This window comes from Strix uralensis, chromosome 10, assembly GCF_047716275.1.
Source record: "Strix uralensis isolate ZFMK-TIS-50842 chromosome 10, bStrUra1, whole genome shotgun sequence".
Taxonomy (NCBI): Eukaryota; Metazoa; Chordata; class Aves; order Strigiformes; family Strigidae; genus Strix; species Strix uralensis.
Window position 1 is genome coordinate 23,606,171 of NC_133981.1, and position 20,151 is coordinate 23,626,321.

The 20,151-nt window shown below is 37.0% G+C and overlaps 1 protein-coding gene across 3 annotated transcripts in view; it reads left to right on the forward strand.

Annotated features, from left to right (window-relative positions):
• HDAC11 (histone deacetylase 11) overlaps positions 1 to 17,297 on the forward strand; it is a 31,494-nt gene extending 14,197 nt beyond the window's left edge. Inside the window, exons 5-11 of one of the 3 annotated variants that reach the window (XM_074879799.1) lie at positions 2,261 to 2,303; positions 4,675 to 4,751; positions 6,458 to 6,520; positions 8,599 to 8,695; positions 11,767 to 11,945; positions 12,159 to 12,216; positions 15,320 to 15,488. In XM_074879799.1, coding sequence (XP_074735900.1) covers positions 2,261 to 2,303; positions 4,675 to 4,751; positions 6,458 to 6,520; positions 8,599 to 8,695; positions 11,767 to 11,945; positions 12,159 to 12,216; positions 15,320 to 15,339 — 537 coding nt within the window. In that variant the 3' untranslated portion in view covers positions 15,340 to 15,488. Of the gene's footprint in view, positions 1 to 2,260; positions 2,304 to 4,674; positions 4,752 to 6,457; positions 6,521 to 8,598; positions 8,696 to 11,766; positions 11,946 to 12,158; positions 12,217 to 15,319 lie in introns of all 3 variants that reach the window. The other 2 variants (XM_074879797.1, XM_074879798.1) reach the window with 2 other exon arrangements.
• Positions 17,298 to 20,151: the final 2,854 nt, after the last annotated feature.

The following is a 20,151-nucleotide window of genomic DNA, read 5'->3' on the forward strand; positions in this document are numbered from 1 at the left end:
AAGGACAATTTAAATATATGAGTTTAGAAAGAACATGCTACGTTCTGGATAAATCTTTGACTCACTGGGTTATGGTAATAGGCTAGATACCAAAAGTGCCACCTCCTTTAGTAGGTGTTAACTAGCAAAGGTGGAGATGCTGGAGGTGGAACACAGTGCCTTAATGCAAACATGCATAAACCCCCTGGAACGCTTTCTCCTGGCAGTTTACCAGCAGGAGCTGGAGATGGCACCAAACTGGTCTTGGTGGTATCTGTGTAGTCATCTTGCTTTCAATGGACTACTTGTTTGGAGGTAGTTTGACTTTACTCTTTTTTTTTTTTTTTTTTTTTTTTTTAAACATTATGTTATAGACTGAGTAGTAATAGAGAGAAAGAATTCTGGTTTCATGTGTTTCATATAGTTCAAGGTGCTTAAAACTTCCTGGTTGTCACTCACAAAGAAGTAGATCCATTCTGTCTCCATTTAGTCCTTCAGCATCACTTCAGACTCCTGCTCAGTTCTCTCTTCTGTGCTGTATTTCTGACTGCAGTCAGTAGTGGTTATTGAGATGGGGGTTTTTGGTCTGCAAAGTCCTGTCTGCATAGGAATACGCAGAGTCTTCTCTTATTATACCCACGCTGTCTTTTTGTACGGTAGCTATGAGGAGCAAAGGAAATGGTAGAAAAGTAACTGGGAAGAGTCTAGAGTTTCCTAATATTCTGCCTTTGATATTTCTTGAGGGTCTTGACAGTATTTGTGTGTGAAATCTGTTTCAACTTGGTTCGAACTATTTGATTCTCTTGCATAGTTTCGTGATGTTTTTCATTGTGCTTGTGTTTATCTTTAATTCATAAATGCATGTTCGCTAGTTATAAATGTGGTCATGTAGAAGAGATAGCCACTAATTGTCTATTATGTCTCTGTATCATGCCTCCTGAAATACGGATGACATCACTGGTCACTTTTGGATTGATCTTGATGCCATATGCTGTTTTTACCTTTTTTGTTTTTCATTATAGCAAAATAGGTATGTACTTTAAAAGCAGTTTTGATTAATCAGACAATAAAATTTGTACAGTACAAGTTATAAGTACAATCTTCCACTATTCCTGATGGTCCTGTTTATCATGAAAATTCCTGTTGAGTTTCTGTACTCTTTAATGATTTATTTTTTTTTTTTTAGCAATTTGGGAAGATTGTTTTTTGGTGAGGAATCCCTAGGAAGTATGCTAAATCACAGATAATGTGCTTTCCCTGTGACTTAAGGGGTTTTATAGTTCAGAAACTACAGTCTTTTCTCAAGAACTAATTTGTGTAAGTTAAGATGTTCATAACAGCATGATGTTTACCTTCCCAGTAGTTTTCTTAATACTAAATTAGAAATGTTCAAATGTAAATATATTGGTGATGAAGAATTCTCAACTGTCCAAACTTACTCTCATATATAATGTATAATATGTTCTTTCCATGATTAGGGAGAAGTATAATACCTTTTTGTTTACCTTTTTTCTCTTTTTTCTTTTTTTTTTTTTAAATTACAGCTAGTAATATCTTCTCTTTTTTTTTAACATGACACTTAAGGAATACTACAGTTAAACACTTGCTTGACTCTTCCTGGCCAAAATAAGTCAGGTTTTTCAATTGAAATTTCATAATTTAAGCCTTGTGTATCTCTTCTGTCAGTACTTTCCCTTCCCTGAATGTCGTTTGAGTTCAAAGGAGAGATACAGGCACAGTTTTTCTGTATGGAGGGAAGAAGATTGGCAATATTCTGTACTATGCATGTTATATCATTTAAAAAAATAAAGTCATGGGATGCTTCATACTGTAGCATTTTTCTGTCCCCACCTGCAGCTGAAACTATTAATCTGTATTTTCAGGGTTTTGAGCTTAAGTTCATCCTATTTTTACATGAACAGGAAGGATATTAGGAGATTCTTGCTCATTTTTTACTCTTACCAACACTTGTTCTTTCCTTTCTCATTTGTCTGCTAGGGGTTGGTGCCCATCTCTGCAAAGTGCAGTTAGTTTTAGACCTGCTCAACTGCCAGAGAATGAAATACAGATGAGATATTGAGTATTTTTTCAGCTAACTATGCTGAGGGTAGTTTTGCATGGCTCATGTTCAGAGATCTGATTCAGAATGGCCTGCAGTGGTAAAACATCTGAAAATTCAGTGGACATGTCTGAATGCCAAGAGTTGCATTTGGGGTGGAAGCAGACAGTGTTAAATGGTTGCCTCGTTCATTCATTAAGTTCTCACCGTAATTTTCTTAAGGCAGGAAAACTTGCTGTTGATAGAGGCTGGGCGATCAATGTGGGTAAGTACAAATGTAGTGCATTAAATGATACTTGAAATAGTGTGTTTAAAATCATATTATTTTCATTTATCATCATATGCATTCTGTTTGTAATAACAGAAATTGATGGGTTGTGTTTAACTAAAATCAACTCTAGAGGAAAAAACAATATGAAAAAAGTACTGAATTTGTTTTCTCATCCACTATCATCCGTATTGCAGTTTTATAATTAAATATTTTTTGGAAAGAAAAAAGATAACTGGATAAAGGTATGATATCATATATAAGGAAAAGTGTTTGGATTGAAGTAGTGTGAAAAAAATTAAGGAAAAATGTTTGGAGTAAATGTAAATATTTCAATAGAACTTTTTGTTTTCATTAACTTATAAAGTAATTTTCATAGATTTTTATCAGCTAATTTGTATGTTATACCAGATCAAGGGATTGGTTTATATGCTGAAGAGCAGGGCTATACCAGTTAGTGTCTTATTTTTGGCTGTGCAGTTTTTCCTGAAAAAAACTTGAATGAACGAATTATGAAGAATATAGTGAATATAAATCAACTCTCCTGCTCACAGCAAATAGCAATGCAACTATTGAAGCAATATTTTCTGTCATGTAAGACTTAGCTTGCCATTTTCATAGAGCTCATCAATTCTGGGATTTTTCCATTATTTCTTATACACATCTTCTACAAAGGGAATATCCAATATTAAAAATTAAATAGACATTAAAAGCAAACCCAAAAGCCTGTCATATTTCCTGATATGTTAAGTGAACTTGTTAAGTTTCTTGTTTAGATATTTGTAGTGGATTTCTTGGTAAAAAGTTCTGACTTATTATATAAAAAATATGTTTTGAGAGGGGGAGGTCTAAGTACTTTTTTCATGTAAAGAATGTGTGTGTTTGTTTTTTAAAGAGGAGTTCTTAGTGTTTCTTCTGGTCTGAGTGTTTACCAAAGACAATGGTATGTGCAAATAATGGTATCCTCATAGTTCTTAGTTTTTTGTTTTGTTTTGGTTTGGTTTTTTTTACCTGGTGTTCAGTATAAAAGAACTTTCCACAAGTCTTTTCCACTGGCCTCATAATGTTAATTATGCAACTCCAACATGCCTGGGGGAGCTGAACTTTTAAACCAGTATGCTTTGTCATGGAGGCACCATGTGTGCATGTATACATTTCTCTATTCTTAGGGTGGTTGCTAGATGAAAGGGAAAATTCCTTTTAATCTGGGCATCTGCACGTCCTTTGCCTGATAGCCTCGTAGGCCTGTGGTCTGGTAGGCCACATAAGATATGTGACGAGTGGCTGCTTAATATCTTTGTTGGCAACATGGACAGTGGGGTTGAGTGCACCCTCAGCGAGTTCACTGACAACACTGAGCTGTGTGGTGCGGTCGACAACGCTGGAGGGATGTGCCATCCACAGGGACCTGGACAGGCTGGAGAGGTGGGACCGTGTGAACCTCATGGAGTTCAACAAGGCCAGGTGCAAGGTCCTGCACATGCGACAGGGCAATCCCAAGTACAAATACAGGCTGGGCGAGGAGTGGATTGAGAGCTGCCCTGTGGAGGACTTGGGGGTGTTGGTTGACAAGAAGCTCAACATGACCTGACAATGTGTGTTTTCAGCCCAGAAAGCCAACCATATCCTGGGCTGCATCAAGAGCAGTGTGGCCAGCAGGTCAGGGAGGGGATTCTCCCCCTCTACTCTGCTTTCATGAGATCCCCCCTGCAGTGCTGTGTCCAGCTCTGGGGGCACCAACATCAGAAGGACACGGACCTGCTTGAGTGGGTCCAGAGGAAGCCACAAAGATGCTCAGGGGGCTGGAGCACCCCCCTGTGAGGACAGGCTGAGAGAGTTGGGGGTGTTCAGCTGGAGAAGAGAAGGCTCCAGGGAGACCTTAGAGCGGCCTCCCAGGACTTAAAGGGGCTACAGGAAAGGTGGGGAGGGACTTTTTATCAGGGGATGAAGGGATAGGATGAGGGGCAACAGTTTTAAACTGAGAGAGGGCAGATTTAGATTAGATGTAAGGAAGAAATTCTTCCCTGTGAGGGTGGTGACATACTGGCACAGCTTGCCCAGAGCAGCTGTGGCTGCCCCCTCCCTGGAAGGGTTCAAGGCCAGGTTGGACGGGGCTTTGGGCAACCTGGGCTGGTGGAAGGTGTCCCTGCCCATGGCAGGGGGGTTGGAACTCAGTGGTTTCCAAGGTCCCTTCCAAACCAAACCATTCTAAGAGTCTGTGTACAGAAACTGTTGTGTTGCTAAGTAAGAGTTTAACAGCGCTAGGTGTTGCATCTGCCTGACATGTAAGTGATCTCTGTCTCTTTGCAAAGACCATCTACGTTCCTTAGTATCTAGCTTTTCACCTTTTCAACATTTTTATGTTTAGGGGGTGGTTTTCATCACTGTTCAAGTGACAAAGGTGGAGGATTTTGTGCATATGCTGATATCACGCTGGCTATAAAGGTAAGAAGTACTCTTAAGCGAGTATTTTCTACTATTTGTACAAATAGAAAATTTACATCTTAATAGGTTAAAATAAAGCCATCTGTAGATGGGTAGGAATAGGAAAATGGTGTGGTACTTGATGCTGCAGAACATAATGTATATGCAGTATTGTTAAATGGAAGGGAGGAGTTGTAAGGGTCAGACTTATGAATATAAATATGATCCATTACAATTGCTTTAACAATGTAGTCTTGCAAAAAAGCACTCAAAATCAAACCAGATTGACTTTTAATATTCTCAATGATAATTATCCTAGGCTTGCAGTTGAACCTGGAAATTCCACATTAGTTTCAGTGGTTACAATCAAGACAAATGCAGACAGAAATCCTTTCTCTGAATCAAGCTGCACTATACAGTGCTCAGCATGGTTCAAATTCATGAATAAAAATGTGAATGTCTCCAAAATAATCATTGAATGTGAATGAATACATTTGGTATTTAGCTGTTGAAAAGCTGAAGCAAGAGCCTTCTGCAATTAGGGCTTATTTTTATCAAATGTACTGTGGTATATTTGTATACTAGAATATTTATAAAGTATCAGTAATAATAAACACAAAAAAACTCTAATGATTGCAGCACATTATATGACATAACATCCTAATTTCTGTACATGGTAATTTGCAAAGAAGTAATCCACAGTGTTCTGTTTTCCCTGTCATTAAAATACAGATTGAGAAATTATAGCGGGTGACAGTTTGTACAAAATCTTTGGGTTTTACCATGTCTATATTACAGATAGTAACTTGTCAAAGTTAAGATTTAAAGAATTAAAAATATTTTTTTTTCTTCACAGATGTAGAATAAGAAATTAATTCTGTTGCTAAAAGCGGCTTTAATACGTACAGTCCCTACAGCAGCTTTTCCTAAATGGTGGATTTTATGCTTACGCAGTTGGATGCCATGGCAGTGGACTGTTTCTCCCTTCCGGCTGATAAGCCTCACTTGTGCTATTGTTTGTGTCTCATGAAGTTAGCTCCTTGATGTTTTGGGGCCTGTGCAGCTCTTGCTTCACCCTGTCCCCACCCGCAGTTGTTGCTGTTGCTTTCTTGGTGCTTTTGCTGGTTCTGCTCCAGCCTCTGACAGCACCAATGCCATGATTAGCTTTATAATCCCTAGTTGGAGCTGTCCTTTTCTGTCTGGCTGGTACAGGATGCAGAGCTGAACCAGCTACACCTGTGTAGAGCCAGTATTGCTACGGCAGGGTTTATTACCCTGGCTCCATTGCGTTATTCAGTGCCATTGGGCTTATGCCTCCATTGCAGACTCCGCTTTACAATTTAGTGTGGGATGCTGTAGAAAGACACGTCCTTCATCCTGTGTTGTGTCTGGTACTTTGTGGGAGAAAGAGGAAATGAGTAGAAATCTTTTTCTTCCCTCTCTCCGCTGACTTTCTCTACAGGTAGGCAGATACCTGCACAGATGACTGTGGAAATGTATAGGGGTTTTTATTGTATAACCACAACAAATTTAATTGCAAAAGCTCTAGTTATTTCACATAAAAAATATTACAATCACTTAGCTGTTTATTTGGTGAATGGCATGAATAGACACACACTACATTCAAATCAGAACAGCAATATACTCTGCAAGCTTCAAGCCTCCAGTTTAATCTGTCACCTAACTTCATAACTTTACATATCTTTTTTTTTTGCTTATATATCCAGTTCTTATTTGAAAGAGTACAAGGGGTGTCTAAAGCCACAATTATTGATCTGGATGCTCATCAGGTGAGTAGCTTAGCTGTATTCAGTGCTGCAGATGTTTTGCTCAAAATACAAGTGTGTGATTAATACCTTTTTTCTAATAGTAGTATAAACTCTCGACTCACAGAATACAAAGTTAATCATACATGATGGAAACTGTGGACAGTTTAGTTGTTTAATTATTTTATGGTCCAATGTTAAGCCAATTTAATAAAATTAAACTGAGTTTTAGCTCCATCATGTGGCTAGATGTAAAAATATTTTTAAGTTACATACTGGTCTGAGGCACAGCAGTCTCCAGAGTAGATTGGTGTCCCTGAAGAAACAAGGAATCTCTTAAACCAGAATTACAGTTAGTTCAGCATGCGTTGATTGCAGCAGTCTTTGCAGGGGATGAATTTGACCTTCAGTGTTTTAATGGAAAGCTTGACTTCAGGCTGATGAAGTAAAGAATACATCACCCTTCACCTGGTAAAGTGATTTACTGTGGGTACTGAGAACAAATCTCATCTTTGGTAGGATTTCCAAAATAAATCCTGAAAGGAGGGAAATAGGATTTTTAGAAAAGCAGTTAATGCACCAAAATTATGTCAAATCTGAAGCATTGGAGATAATTTATTATGTGTCAATAAACCATTTTTAAGTAGCTCCATGGCAGTGAGGCTGCAAGTTTTTCATCTCCTGTCATTTCGCTTACCTGCAAGTTCAGGCATCCTAAAATTACCATGAAATACAGACATGGCTTATACAATAGAAAGATGTTTTGTGTTCATGATTCTCTTTAGCCATTTCCATCAGGGTGAGGAATTTTTTTGTGCTTTTTTGGGGTGTGTTTTGTTTTTTAAAAACATCTTGGAATGTATTTTGATTTTCAGGTGTCATGCTAGTAATCTCAGTCTGCACACTAAATGACCCCTTTGTTTCATTTCTCTGGGGAATGAGAGGTGTGTGAAGTAGTAGTTTAGAAGATCCTTTTTAAGTATGCATCTTGTAGGTCTTCCAATTCTTGGTCATTGGTGAGTTTCATCTTTCATAAGAAAATGCTTCACCCAGAGGCTCTCATATTCATAGATTTCTGTTCATTTTGTGGATGCTGAAGAAATAAGTCGGAGTTGCCATTTTTTAGCATAAAGAAATGCAATTCTGGTGCTTCCCATTCCCTTTTCACACACACTGACTAGCTTTAGTTCAGTGATTTTTTTTTTTTTTAAATTTTTTTATTTGATTGTTTGTTTCCAGGAGGGAAAGCTGTAGCAGAAATAGAGCTTAACTGTCCAGGGACATAAATTCTGTAACTGAATTACATAAGGTATATCTGTGGAAATGTCTGTTTCTGTACTTTAAATGAAATTCTGCTGGAGGCAGGGACTGTGGTCCTGTACGATACACTGATTTCAACAAAATTACCTTAGTGATTTCTGTGAAAAGATGATTTTTATACTAGTGGAAAAAAAGTCTAAATGAGAGCCAAAAGAATGCTATTTAAATTCAGAAATGGGGGAGGGGGAATATTCAGAATCTGAGTTTTCTCTTTCCATCTTTACACCCAGTACAGTATTTTTGTAGGGAATTCCTGGTGTTACACAATATGTTAAACTGTTGGGTCTTTAGCATTTGTAATTTTTCCAGGGATTACTTACCTCACCAAGGCTTGAATTATCAGAAGAGCTTAGTCTTCTTCATTTATTTATTAATCCTTGTATAAGAATGAGTTCTGCAGCGGTTGAAAGTGGCTTTTTTCTTGCACAATTGGAAGATGAGAGATCTATTTGGTGATCACAGTTGCTTTTGTGATGTTGCTGAAGACAATTAGCTTCTAATTTTCATTTATTTTTCTTATATGTGCAATGAGATCTATGATAATTACCTTCACAGAGATATAAGGATGTTGATTTTGATACCTGCAGTCTTCAGACTGATAGTGTCAAAGCTCTCAAAACTCTACACCTCAAAATAACCTTTGAGCCTATATATAAGAGAATGACACAGGAGTTTTAAATATTAGATCTTAGTCTTCATTACTCTAGAATTTACAGATTATTTAATTCTGTGTTAGTGTACTAGCTGTACACTACACTGTACTAACTGTAAATTTCCTTCAGGGAAATGGCCACGAGAGGGACTTTATGGATGATCATCGGGTATATATTATGGATGCATACAATAGATATATTTATCCAGGGGATGGATTTGCTAAACGTAAGTATAATTGAAATTCATATTCCAAAATGTAAAAGACCTACTGTGTTAAGTAACTTCTTAATTTACTAATAAGCTTCCTTGCGATGATGTTAACTAGATCTTTAAATTATTTTTTTTTTAATTTCACATTGAACATGCAATTTTCAGTGATCACTGTGATATATCACAGTGTTGTTAATGCTGTAGTGTTTTCCCTCACATAATGAATTTCTGGAATGCAAGGTGTGGGTGTTATGTGGACTTTGTTAGCAGTCCATTCAAAAGCTCATGTCACACTTAAAAGAGTGAGTTAATCCTTTTGATTTGAAGATAATTGTTAGAACTTAATCTTTCCCTTACACTAAATTTATGAAAGGGTTCGCTAAGGATTAGCTAGTACTATTTTTAAAGTTACAACATACTTAGGTGTTGTCTTTCCAGTAGAATTTGTTTTATAAGCATCTAGGAAAGAAGATGCATCTGAATGTGAGACAAGTTGGGATGCAGAAGACAGTCATACAAATGTTAAGAGCTGCTGCTTAATTTTTTTTGTTGTTGTTTGCTTATCCTTACTGTGATATGACTATTGTGTCTGATGACCTGTCACAATTAATTAGTGGGGTTTTGATAATGGTTAAATTGGAATGCAAAAGCCCAAAGTTTATTTGATCTTTGATTCTGTTACACTGTCATTTATTACAGGCTTAATTTGTTAGCTGAATCATGATTTACTGGGGGAGATGTTCTGCTGCTGAATTTCTTCAATGATGCTGTCATTCTGAAAAGCCTACTTAATTTGGATTCTTGGCAAGAATTAGGTGCAGTGCATTGTACTTTTTTTTAACTAGTAAAGATTTTGAAAACTGTAATATATGAATTTCAAGGTATTAAACTAAAAAATGACCACTAAAAAATGTCTGTAAGCAAATTACAAGCAAATGAAGATTATATTTTTCCTAAGAAAAGCATCCCTTTATTCATATATCAAATGGCAACATTTTGAACAGATGGCTTAACACCAAAACAGAATAAGCCCTTGTTAGGAAATCTGAAATACTGACCTCGCCCCTCTGCTGTGAAGCTGGCAATACTAGCATTGCCTTTCTACAGATGAAGCACGAGGCCTAGAAGGCAGTGGCCAAAGGCATGTGAATATATAGTTCCTCGTAGTTTGCATAAAGGTGTCTAAGTAGGAGTTCAGTGACCAAATCCTTTAAACGCTCTCTTGCTAGGTGACCAGATGAAGGTGAGATCAGAGAGGGAATCTTTTTGAAGGGAGGTAGAGGCTTGAACCGGAGAGTTTGAATCCCTAGGGTAAACTCTGCCTCTGTCTCCCTGGGCTTCCTACTAATTTTCCTAATTTTCTCCATGTTTTATTATAGGAGTCTATTCTGTACATTTTTTTTTCCACATGTACTTCATTAGGGGGAAAAAAAAAAGAAAAAAAAAAAAAAGGACTAGCTAACATAGCCTAATGCTTAGCTGTAAGCATATTGAGTCCCTAAGGGGAAATACTTTGGAATTGCACAGAAGTTTAGGAAGAGAAAGGAGAAGATGGATGGGGAAAAGGACTAGTTCACTGAAGGGTGAGCATAAAAAAAGTGACAGCTGAAACTCAAAAGCTCAGGCCTTAAAAAAGCGTTGCTGTTGGTCTGAGTTACAGTTAAAACTGAGTTACAGTTTTCTGTAGAAGTACATTCACTAATTAGCAGGAGATGAACAAAAGGCTGTCAAATGCAAAAGCGGGGTTCATTCTAACCTACAGATCCATCATGGTGTCCATCAGTAGTCCTTGACCTGGGTAATAGCTAATCACTGTAATTCTGTGTTTTGTGGTGGAGATGAATACAAGAGACCTGCAGAAGCATTGAATCTGAGTCACAATTATCTCAACTTCTTAATGGTTTCATCAGAACAATACTTATTTGTTCCCCATGCTAATGTGTTTACCTCCTCCTCCAAAGCTCCATCCAGCTAGCAGATTCTTTACCCTGAAGAGGCTCTAAGTGCTGTTCGGAAGAGCACAGCTGTGCAGACTTACATGAACATTTATACAACAATAAGAAAATAATTCAGGAAAGATATCATAAAGAAAAATCTTTGAAACTAATGTTGATGCAATAAAATAAAGGAAAAGAATTCTTCACTAATGTTGAACAAGGATGGAAAGCAGAAAAAAACCCCTTCCCAGCAATCACAAGAATAAATAAGCATCATTCTGTGTTGAATGCATTCATGCACACTTGATGGGTGCTGAATCCACACTTAAGATTTAAGACTCCAAGTCATTTAATTCAAGGCATAGGGTATGGCGAGGTGGAGGTCATACCTTAAAACACCTCTGTCATAGGTTTGATTAATTCAGATTTAGAGTTACACATAACTCTGTAAAAGCACACAAAGCTAGGCTGCATAACCTTGGGTTTCTTTCTTCTACATTCTCAACCCTCTTGCTTCTAATGCTTTATTAGAAGTGTTAGAAATAATTTGATTTAAATTAAGGATAGATGTTTGCTCTTCTGGTAGGATTACAGGGTAAGAACATAAAATTGAAAATGCTTGGGGCAAAGCTGAATCTTGTTATACATTCATAAAGTAGTTCACATAAATTCATGATCCCTTACTGTTAAGTTTTGAGTGTTGTGATAAAAATAAAACATCTTAATTTCTCAGTGATATTTATCTTGTGTTTTCCCCCAACTGTTTCCTCTGCAATAGCAATTCAGTGTTTTCTTAAGCTTTATTTAGGTTACTCTTAATAATTTCCTTTTATTTCTTTGCTGATTGGTAAATGGACATGCAGATCAACTACTTTTCAATAACATTTTCCACTTGTCTACAAGATTGTTTTCTTTTTCCCTGCATCTAATTTTTCTCTCTTCAGTGGAATTTTTTCAAGGTCATTGTGCTTGCATTTGCTGGGAAAACAAGTAGGTGAATAATTTTCTTTCATTCAAGGTTCTGTGACAATACAATGTATCTACAAAATTTCCAGAAATGTTATCTCTTTCTCTTGCCTACCTAAATCTTGGATTTTCCTTCAAAGCAATTTTTTGTTTATTGAGTAGTATCGAAACTTTTTTTTTTAGGTGCCATAAAACGCAAAGTGGAATTAGAGTGGGGTACAGAGGACACAGAATATCTTCAGAAGGTACATACTCATGTGGAAGGAGCATTAAATGAATTAAAACCCGACATCATTGTTTATAATGCTGGGACTGATATTCTGGATGGTGATCCGTTGGGAGGACTTGCTATTTCACCTCAGGTTTGTATAATACCAAATACCTACAGACTTTCACTCCTCACTAGACAGTGAAGGCAGTCCTGAGAGTGACTTGTGGCTGTTTGTTAGATGAAGATAAGGTGCATCTTTATGCTAAACCAGAGCATTTTCCTGTTATAGGTGCATCTCCCTTGCTCTTTCACCATATGTTTTTTGTTGTCTAAAAACAACTGATTAAATATTTTTGTCCTTCAGGTGCCTGTTCCAGTATCACTTGTCTTCTTTCTAAAATACACTGATTTTGATCCAGACGGTAACCAGAGATGCATATATTTTCACACTTCACCTGACTCCTATTTTTCCTGTTTGATTCTATCTTTCTTTGTTTCTTTTACCCTCACATAACCCATTTTGCGATGTATTTCTTTTGTCACCTGCCCCCAGTATGTATCTTACACTTGATTTCCTCTGTAGCACTCCCAGCTGTTTTAAACTGCTCTTCTGGCTGCTTCCAGTTGTAGCAATTTTGTGCAGCCTGTCTGTGTACTCTTTTTCCCCTTTTCTCATTCTTTTCTATACAAATATCATTACCCTTTTCAATTCAGTTTACCTTCTCTCTCCCCAGTTTGGTAACAGATTTAAATTTTAATTTATTCTGTATAGCTTCATAGATGTCTTCACCTTGCAGATATAACAAGTCTGTTGTTCTCAAAATGAAGAAAAATTTACAGATCTCATATTGCTTTAACTTTTTCCTTCTCTGACAGCTCCTTGGTTCTGCCTCTCTCCTGTTATCACATTTGGTTCTCTTTTAGTGTCCACCAGTTCAATACAGAAAAGTGCTTTCTGCATTTGTGAGCTCTCAGATCCCCTTCTAATTGAGCCATCACTTGATCTGTTCAGTTTTCACTCTGTTTTGTAGTATTTTTAGTTCCCAAATGCTTCCTTTTGCACATAGCTCTAGTTCGTTGCTGGGTTTTACTGGTTTCCTTATGTATTTCCTCATTCTTACGGCCTGTCACTGAGCAGCCACTTTGTTACTTTCTGACTGCCTGCAAAGTCCTTGGTGGACCGAGGGTGGAATGGCTTGTGAGCCACTCTGAGTCTCCAGGTTTTGTTTCCATGGCTGTGTAAAAGTCTCCAGGGAGAAAGGAAGAGCTGAGGGGCTTGGACTTGTTTGGGTTTTGACCTTGAAGAGGGTATGACCTGAGATGTAAGATCTCATTTGGTGGAGCAGAGCTTTTTTGGAAAGCAGAGGCCCCTAAGAGAAGTAGAAGCTAGTGATAGACGAGAATACTCTTAAGATGCGCCTTCTCAAAATTTTTTCTGCCATTTGAGAAGGAACAGTGTTAATTGCTGAGAAAAATGAGTTGCTGTAGCTTTTTGGGTGCTATGTAGGGAGAGAAACAAAATGTAGGGATGGGGAAAAAAGGGTGAAATGATTCTTCTGGTCACAAGTAGACATGAAAGGCAGAGTGCCGTTTTTCTGCGCAGCCAGTGGCTCAGGTGCCTGATGGAGAAAAGGTTTCTGTAGCTCAAGCCTTTGTTTTCTGAACTGAGGGCAGGGTTTCTTGTCTCTGTGATCTTGTTGGCTTAGGTGTGAATGGCATGCTTGACTGAGCTTGAAATCCCAGGCTACTGGAAATACCAAAAGTGAAGGCATTGAGCCTGGATAATTCCTCTCTTCAAGGTTCATTTAGTCCAGTCTTCAGTCCTACAGCTGTAGGTGTCATTCATATTTTAAAATCTCGCTACAGGGTTAATTCTAATCAAAATTATGCCTCCTCAGAGTGCTATGAGTGATAGTTTCTTGGTGCTTGAGGCTATAGCCAGAAAACTTGAGGTGTAGCAGGAAGTCTCTCTTTGTTTGTAAGTGGGAACTGTATCGGGCTGTCATTTTCACTTGATGTATTTTCTTTCTTGGTAACATGCAAATGCTGGAATAAGCCCACGTGTTTTCCCCTCAGCTCTTCCAGGCTCAGCCACTAAAGATGCTGGAGCAGGGATGAGGCGGTTAGGCTCCTGTGAATAGTGACTGCTTCCAGTTCTTGTGTGGTAAAATGTCTGTTGCATCCCACGATGGTTCCCAAGGGACATACAGCTCATTCTGTAATTGTTACTTCCTTTAAGGATCTGTTCCTAATATAATTCTTCAGTTCCCTTTGTCTTATTTTTCAGTTATTATTCCTTATTCCCATTGTTCTTTTACAGGGCTGTGGCAAACTATACAAAACCCATTACTGTTGTATGGTTTTACAAAATATTTTTTCAGCTACATTTGAATTTTATTCTTTCCTTTTACCATTTGTTTGTGGTCTAATTTTTTTTAATGGCAGGGTAATATTTCTTGATATATTTACAGTCCTCCTCTAACCAGTCAGAGTAGTGCATATTCATTTTGTTGTAACACTTTTGCTGCTGCTTCCTTAATTTTTTTGTATTTGATTGCATTTTAATCCCTTTCCCCTTCTCCAGTTTTTGCAGTTATTTAAATTTTGAGCTGTCCATTATAGACAGTTGTCTCTTATGTTGTTAGTCTTTTTTTTTGAGGAGTTGTAATGGATTATTTATGCCTCCTATGTATCTCTGGGACTCTCTGCTTTTACTTTTTTAGATTTTAATTCTGTTCTCACTTATTTCTGAATTATTTTCCCCACGTCACCTGCCCCCAGTATGTATCCAGGAGGCTCAAAGTCTTCAGTTGTATGGGTTCAATGACAGTACAGTATCTCTTGGTCAGCAACCTTTGTTATTTTTTAGTTCCATACCTTTCTCTATTAGTAAGAGGTTATTTAGAATTTATTTTCCTTTTTATGGATTTGCCATTACTTACATTCTGCATCTCCCCCCTTCAGCCATAGATTCTTTCAGTATTAGCCTTTTATTAAAGAAACTGAAAGCTTAAAATTCAGCTAGTGATTGTGAACGTGTAAATTCTGATTTGAATTTTTGGTTCTTCTGTAGGTTTGTGAAATCTTGGATCAAATTGCTAAACTTTTGTCAGAGGGTGCTATGCAAGTTGACCAGAAACTAAAGCACTTTGAATTCAGACGATCTTTCTTAGTCTCAATTCCTCACCTTTAAAATAGGGTGAATATTTCTAAACTTCGTAGTCAGTTTAGACTTTATGGCTTTTAAGCAGGCATTCTTCTAGGAATTTATACTGGATTTATACATCTGTTGTGTCCTCTAAAACCAATTCAAGGATTTTTGATTTGCTGTTTTTCCTTTTTTTTTTTTTAAATGATTATGCATGTAAATCTGCTAACAGGACTTTTAAATGAATTTTTTATTTGTCTTGTAAAATGTAGGGCTTAATCATTTATCAAGCATTCAGTACATATCCATAAACCACAGGCTAGAACTAAAATACTGTGTTTGTATTGCTACTTTTTTTAACTGTTGTAAATTCACAGGGAATTGTGAAGAGAGATGAAGTTGTGTTCAAGGCTGCCAGAAGCCGCAGAATCCCAATCCTGATGGTAACATCTGGAGGTTACCAGAAGAGGACAGCACGGATTATTGCCGATTCCATCCTCAACTTGCATAACCTGGGGCTTATTGACAAGGAGCTAGCAACCAGTGGAGCTGGAAATCCCAAGGTAGAACAGATGATTAGAGACTCTGCTAAAGACTTAACCAACTTGTCACTGCAATGACAACTTACTAAATTTTAGGAAGCAACTTCCTGGTTTAGGAGCAGGAAGTCTCCACATCATTATCAGGGTTAATATAACATATTTAAAAAGGACTCAACTTGCCTGTAAAATAACAGTAGAGATAATATGCAGTCACAGAATAATTGTGTCTAATTTCTGAAGCTATCATGAGCAGAGGCAACGAGTCCTTTTAAGGTATTTGAGACATATACTCAAGGGTACTGTCTTTCAGTTTATAATATTACTGTAGAAAACTTTAATTGCTTCTCTTATTGTTATGGGTAGTCTATTATGTTGAAAGAACTATGTAGTTGGTATCCAAAGACTGTCCCAGGCCTATTTCAGATGATGCAGTTCAGACTGTGGTGGGAGAAAGGACTAAACTACTGGCATTTTTTTAAGATACTGCATTTTATTTATTGCTTTTTTTATTGAAATATTGTTATAAAATGAGTTCTGTGTGGGCTTCAACTGTCAGTTTAATACTAAAGTTAAGTGCAATACTATAAAAAACAGTTCAGTTGGTAGGCTTTTTAAGCCATAGCCTATTAGAATGAAAGTTCATTAATTTATATTTTATTCCTGTTGTTGATAGTGACTTAAATCCTACTTATAAACACCTTGAGAAATAAAATATGAATTGCCTTTGGCTCCATATGCAAATGAGCCATAAGGGCTCAGCATTAACAGTCTAGTTTTTGCCTCTCTTAAAATGAGGCCTGCATATAAAAGGCAATAGTTACTATGCATCGTAAATCACAGAGTAAAGAAACTACAATAAAACGAAAACTAATTTTAGAGTTCTGCGAATTCCTGCAGAAAACATTATGTAGAACTGTAGGATATCTTTTATTATTGCCAGCTTGTCATGTATAAAACAGTGAAGAGTAAAGTTTGATCTTCCCCAACTACTGCTGTGTTGTTCACTTGCTTGAAGAGTAACGGTACTCATAGTTGCAGTCATAGTTTGTGACCAAATTGTTCATATTTACAGATAAAAATACAGTGAAATTTCTACATTAAGTTGATGTGCTAACTTTATATGGGAGCTTCTAGGAGGACTTGGGAACAAAATAGTGTATTCAAAAGCAAATTCAGTACACTAACTGTAAAGTTTGGGTTTATTTAAGCTGATATATTTTGCATTAGGTACTGTTTGTAGCATTGGGTTGTAAACGTACTAAACTGTATATTTTGCAAGAGTTTTTTAAATTCCAAGTATTCACTGATTTGTAGTACAAGTTTCACATCATATTTAGGTTTGAGCCTTTCTATGAAGGAACACCAGTATTTTCCTTGTAGTAGAATTGGTGTGTAAGCTATTTAAGGAATGTTTAATTCTAATTAGAATACTTACCTCACTTGGTGTTAATTTTTAGATTGGGCTTTGTTAATTGTAAGAACTTGCATAATTGCTATAAATATCTGCTTTAAAACAGATTTGACATATTGCACTAATCTTGAGTTGTAACACTGTTATTAAAAAGCACTTTTAAATTTCTTACTAGAAGGACCATCAGAGTACAACTAATGTTGAGATTTATTTTTTCTATACTGTCTGATGTTATGAAAGATGTTGTTATTCTTTCATATAATTTTTATAAAATTATAAATCACATTTCTATAAACTAAAACCCTGTCATAGTACCATATGGTCTTTTCCAAAACATTTTCTGTTTGTGTTAACATGTTTATATTTTTTTCCCTTGGTGGAGATTAAAATGATGTTAAACAATGCTGACTGACTTTCACTTTCTTTTCACTTCACGTGTATCTTGGCTGTCAAAAACTTCAAATGGAACAGTTTATTGAAAAGACAAGATGTGTTTTTCATACTTAATGTAACTGATACTGCAGTGAGTCTTAAGGGTGAATAGTACAAGGTTTGTCAACAGCAAATGACTTCTCTAAGAGTTAATGTGTAACCTCTTAAGGTGAGCTTGGAAGTTTTGTATCCAAATACTTTTTAAGATGTCATCGTAAGGGGTTAAAGTCACTTTATAATTCCAAGTTATGTGCCATTACCTGTGTTGTAAGTCCTGTTCTAAGTATTTTATTATTACAGGTGTTAAACTGTAAACTAAGTGTCTGTTAAGGTTGTGGTAGTTTGTTAGAGGTCTTTTATAAATCAGCATCTCAGAGAACCAAATGCTTGCAGAAGAGCCTGCTAGCTTTCAGACTCACCTGTAAAATTTGTGATTGTTAAGCAACAGACATACTGACTGCATTTTCAGTGTTCATTGCAAAGTTAGAATTGGGAAACGGGTAACTCCTCCTTCGTACTTTCCAAAAATTTTAATTTAGTGTAATGTTTGATTTGGTTGTTAAAACCAAAGTATTAATTTCTACACATTAGCAAACTGGTCCAAGATAAATGTGTACTGTTTTTCAAAAAGAAGTGGTGAAACCATTTCTAAGTTGAATTTAGACCACAGATATTGTATGATTCACAGTTCAGCTTTATTAAGATTGTGTGGCTGTAAAAGGAAGGAATTTGATGTAACATGTACTTGAATCCGTTTATGTTTAAGGGAAAAAATCCCAAACAGTTATTCTTTCTTAAGATGGAATAAACCAGTGATCATTAGGCAAAGTTCACTGAAAATTTCGTCATGGGAACCTTGCCTTGACCTACCACCATCAAAATTTTTAGCTTTAACAAAAACTTTTGTGGAACACGAAGACCTATGAAAGTCTCCTAGGAGAGTGCATATAGTCACAAATTTTATGGGGAAAAAGGGTTTTGGTTTTTTTAATTGCAGTGGTAACTATAAAATCCTCCCATAATAGGAAGGAGTGTTTCAGAACTGATGCCCTAACTTAGAACCAAAAAATTATCTTGAAGAAAGATCTAGTAGGTCTTGTCCTTCATAATAAGGCATTAGTTTTGACTCAAATTACTTAAGAAATAGAGAGGATTGTTCAATAGCTTATAGTTAATGTATGAACCTGCATTTCTTGCTAGTCATCCATGTGTGAAATTTATTTAAAAAAATAAACTGAAAAGTTGGTGTCTTCATCCATTTGATTTGACAGTTGGCACATCGAGCTCCAGCCCCCCTTGTCTCTCTGACAGTTGACACAGTATAGAGCTTGGCACTGAAAACACTGGGTGTTGTGCTTACGCTGACTAAATCTTAGCTTTAGATGGTAATATCCGTCTCTTCCATGCTGAAGGCTTGATTTTTTTTGTTTGTTTGACTTTGGTGTTTTCACTGTGAAGTCCCAGACTTGTATCATGAATACAAGGAAGAATTTGAGTCACAAGTATGATTTTTTAAAAAAAAAAAAAAAAAAAAGAAAACTAATTGGTAGACAGCTTATTGGGGGGGACAGGTAGTTTTTATGTTTGGTGATTAATAAATGTCCGTGCTGCCAGGTTCCTTACTCCTTGCTGCTCCTTGCAGCTTGAGGAACCTAATGATCCTGAAACTGTTCCCTGATACCTTCTGGTCCTGCCACTGGAGTAAGTTGTTCAGCAGTGTTTCTGCCTCCTCCTACACATACAGCAAGGCACACAATTATTTTCAATGCTGGCTGCGTATGGTTTTTGTGGACTGTGAAGTGACACTTAGGAATTTCTTGTACTTTTACAAATTGTACTGTATAATTGTGTCCTGCATGCAACATAGGCACTTTGGGGAGAACACTCTGACAAATCCAGAAGTTATGAAGTTAGTAATCTTGGATCTAGACTTTGCTCACACTGTGCTGCCAGGAGCTGAAGGAGCTTGCCGAGTTCAGGAAGCTTCAGGGTCTAGGATCTTGGTGCTGTGTGCTATGCCAGTTTTTGAATAATTAAAACCATTCTTTCAAGGAAACTGCAATCCCTTGGTGAAGAAGAAAGTTCACTTGCTATCTTTGCCCAATGGAAGATGATCTTCCTTATACCCCTTGGTTGATTCTGAAATGCAGAGCATATCAGAAGCAATAATAAAGGGCATCATCCCAAGTGATGCTGTGTCCCGAACTTGCCTTGAATTTAGCATGGGTTGTGTATTCCACAGCCATTCTAGAGGCAAGCTTGCAAATTGTTCAGTATGTGTCAGCCTTTAACTTGGAGTTTAAATAGGTGTGACTTTCAGGTTTTTAGTCTTTCTTTGATCCCGACACTTTTGGTAATCCCTTGGATTTCCCATCCACTGCTCATCTAATTTTTCCTTCTTTATCTTACCCTTTATGCAGGCCACTTTGCACAGCCAGTCACTTTTTACCAAAGATCAGTAGAATTAATTCCCTCTTAAAAGAGATGATGTTTTGGTAAGCTGTATGAAGGACTATTTCCTATTACTAGGCCTGATTCTCTCCTAGGCCTACCATGGCAGTGGGAACAGGAGGTTTGTTTTGCTCAGTACCTCAGTACAAGTATGATACCGACCTGTAGATGATCCTTAGAACAAAGCAAATAACTCCTGCCCTACTTTCCTACGGCTGTCTGAATGTGCAAAAATGCTGTGTTCTGCACATAGTACTGACTTCCTGAAACTAAATTCAGAATATTGTGGTAAGACAAAAATGCTGTTTTGATAGAAAAGATTGAATAAGGCATAGGAAATTATTGGGGTGGGGCTGTGTTTCTGATTTACCAG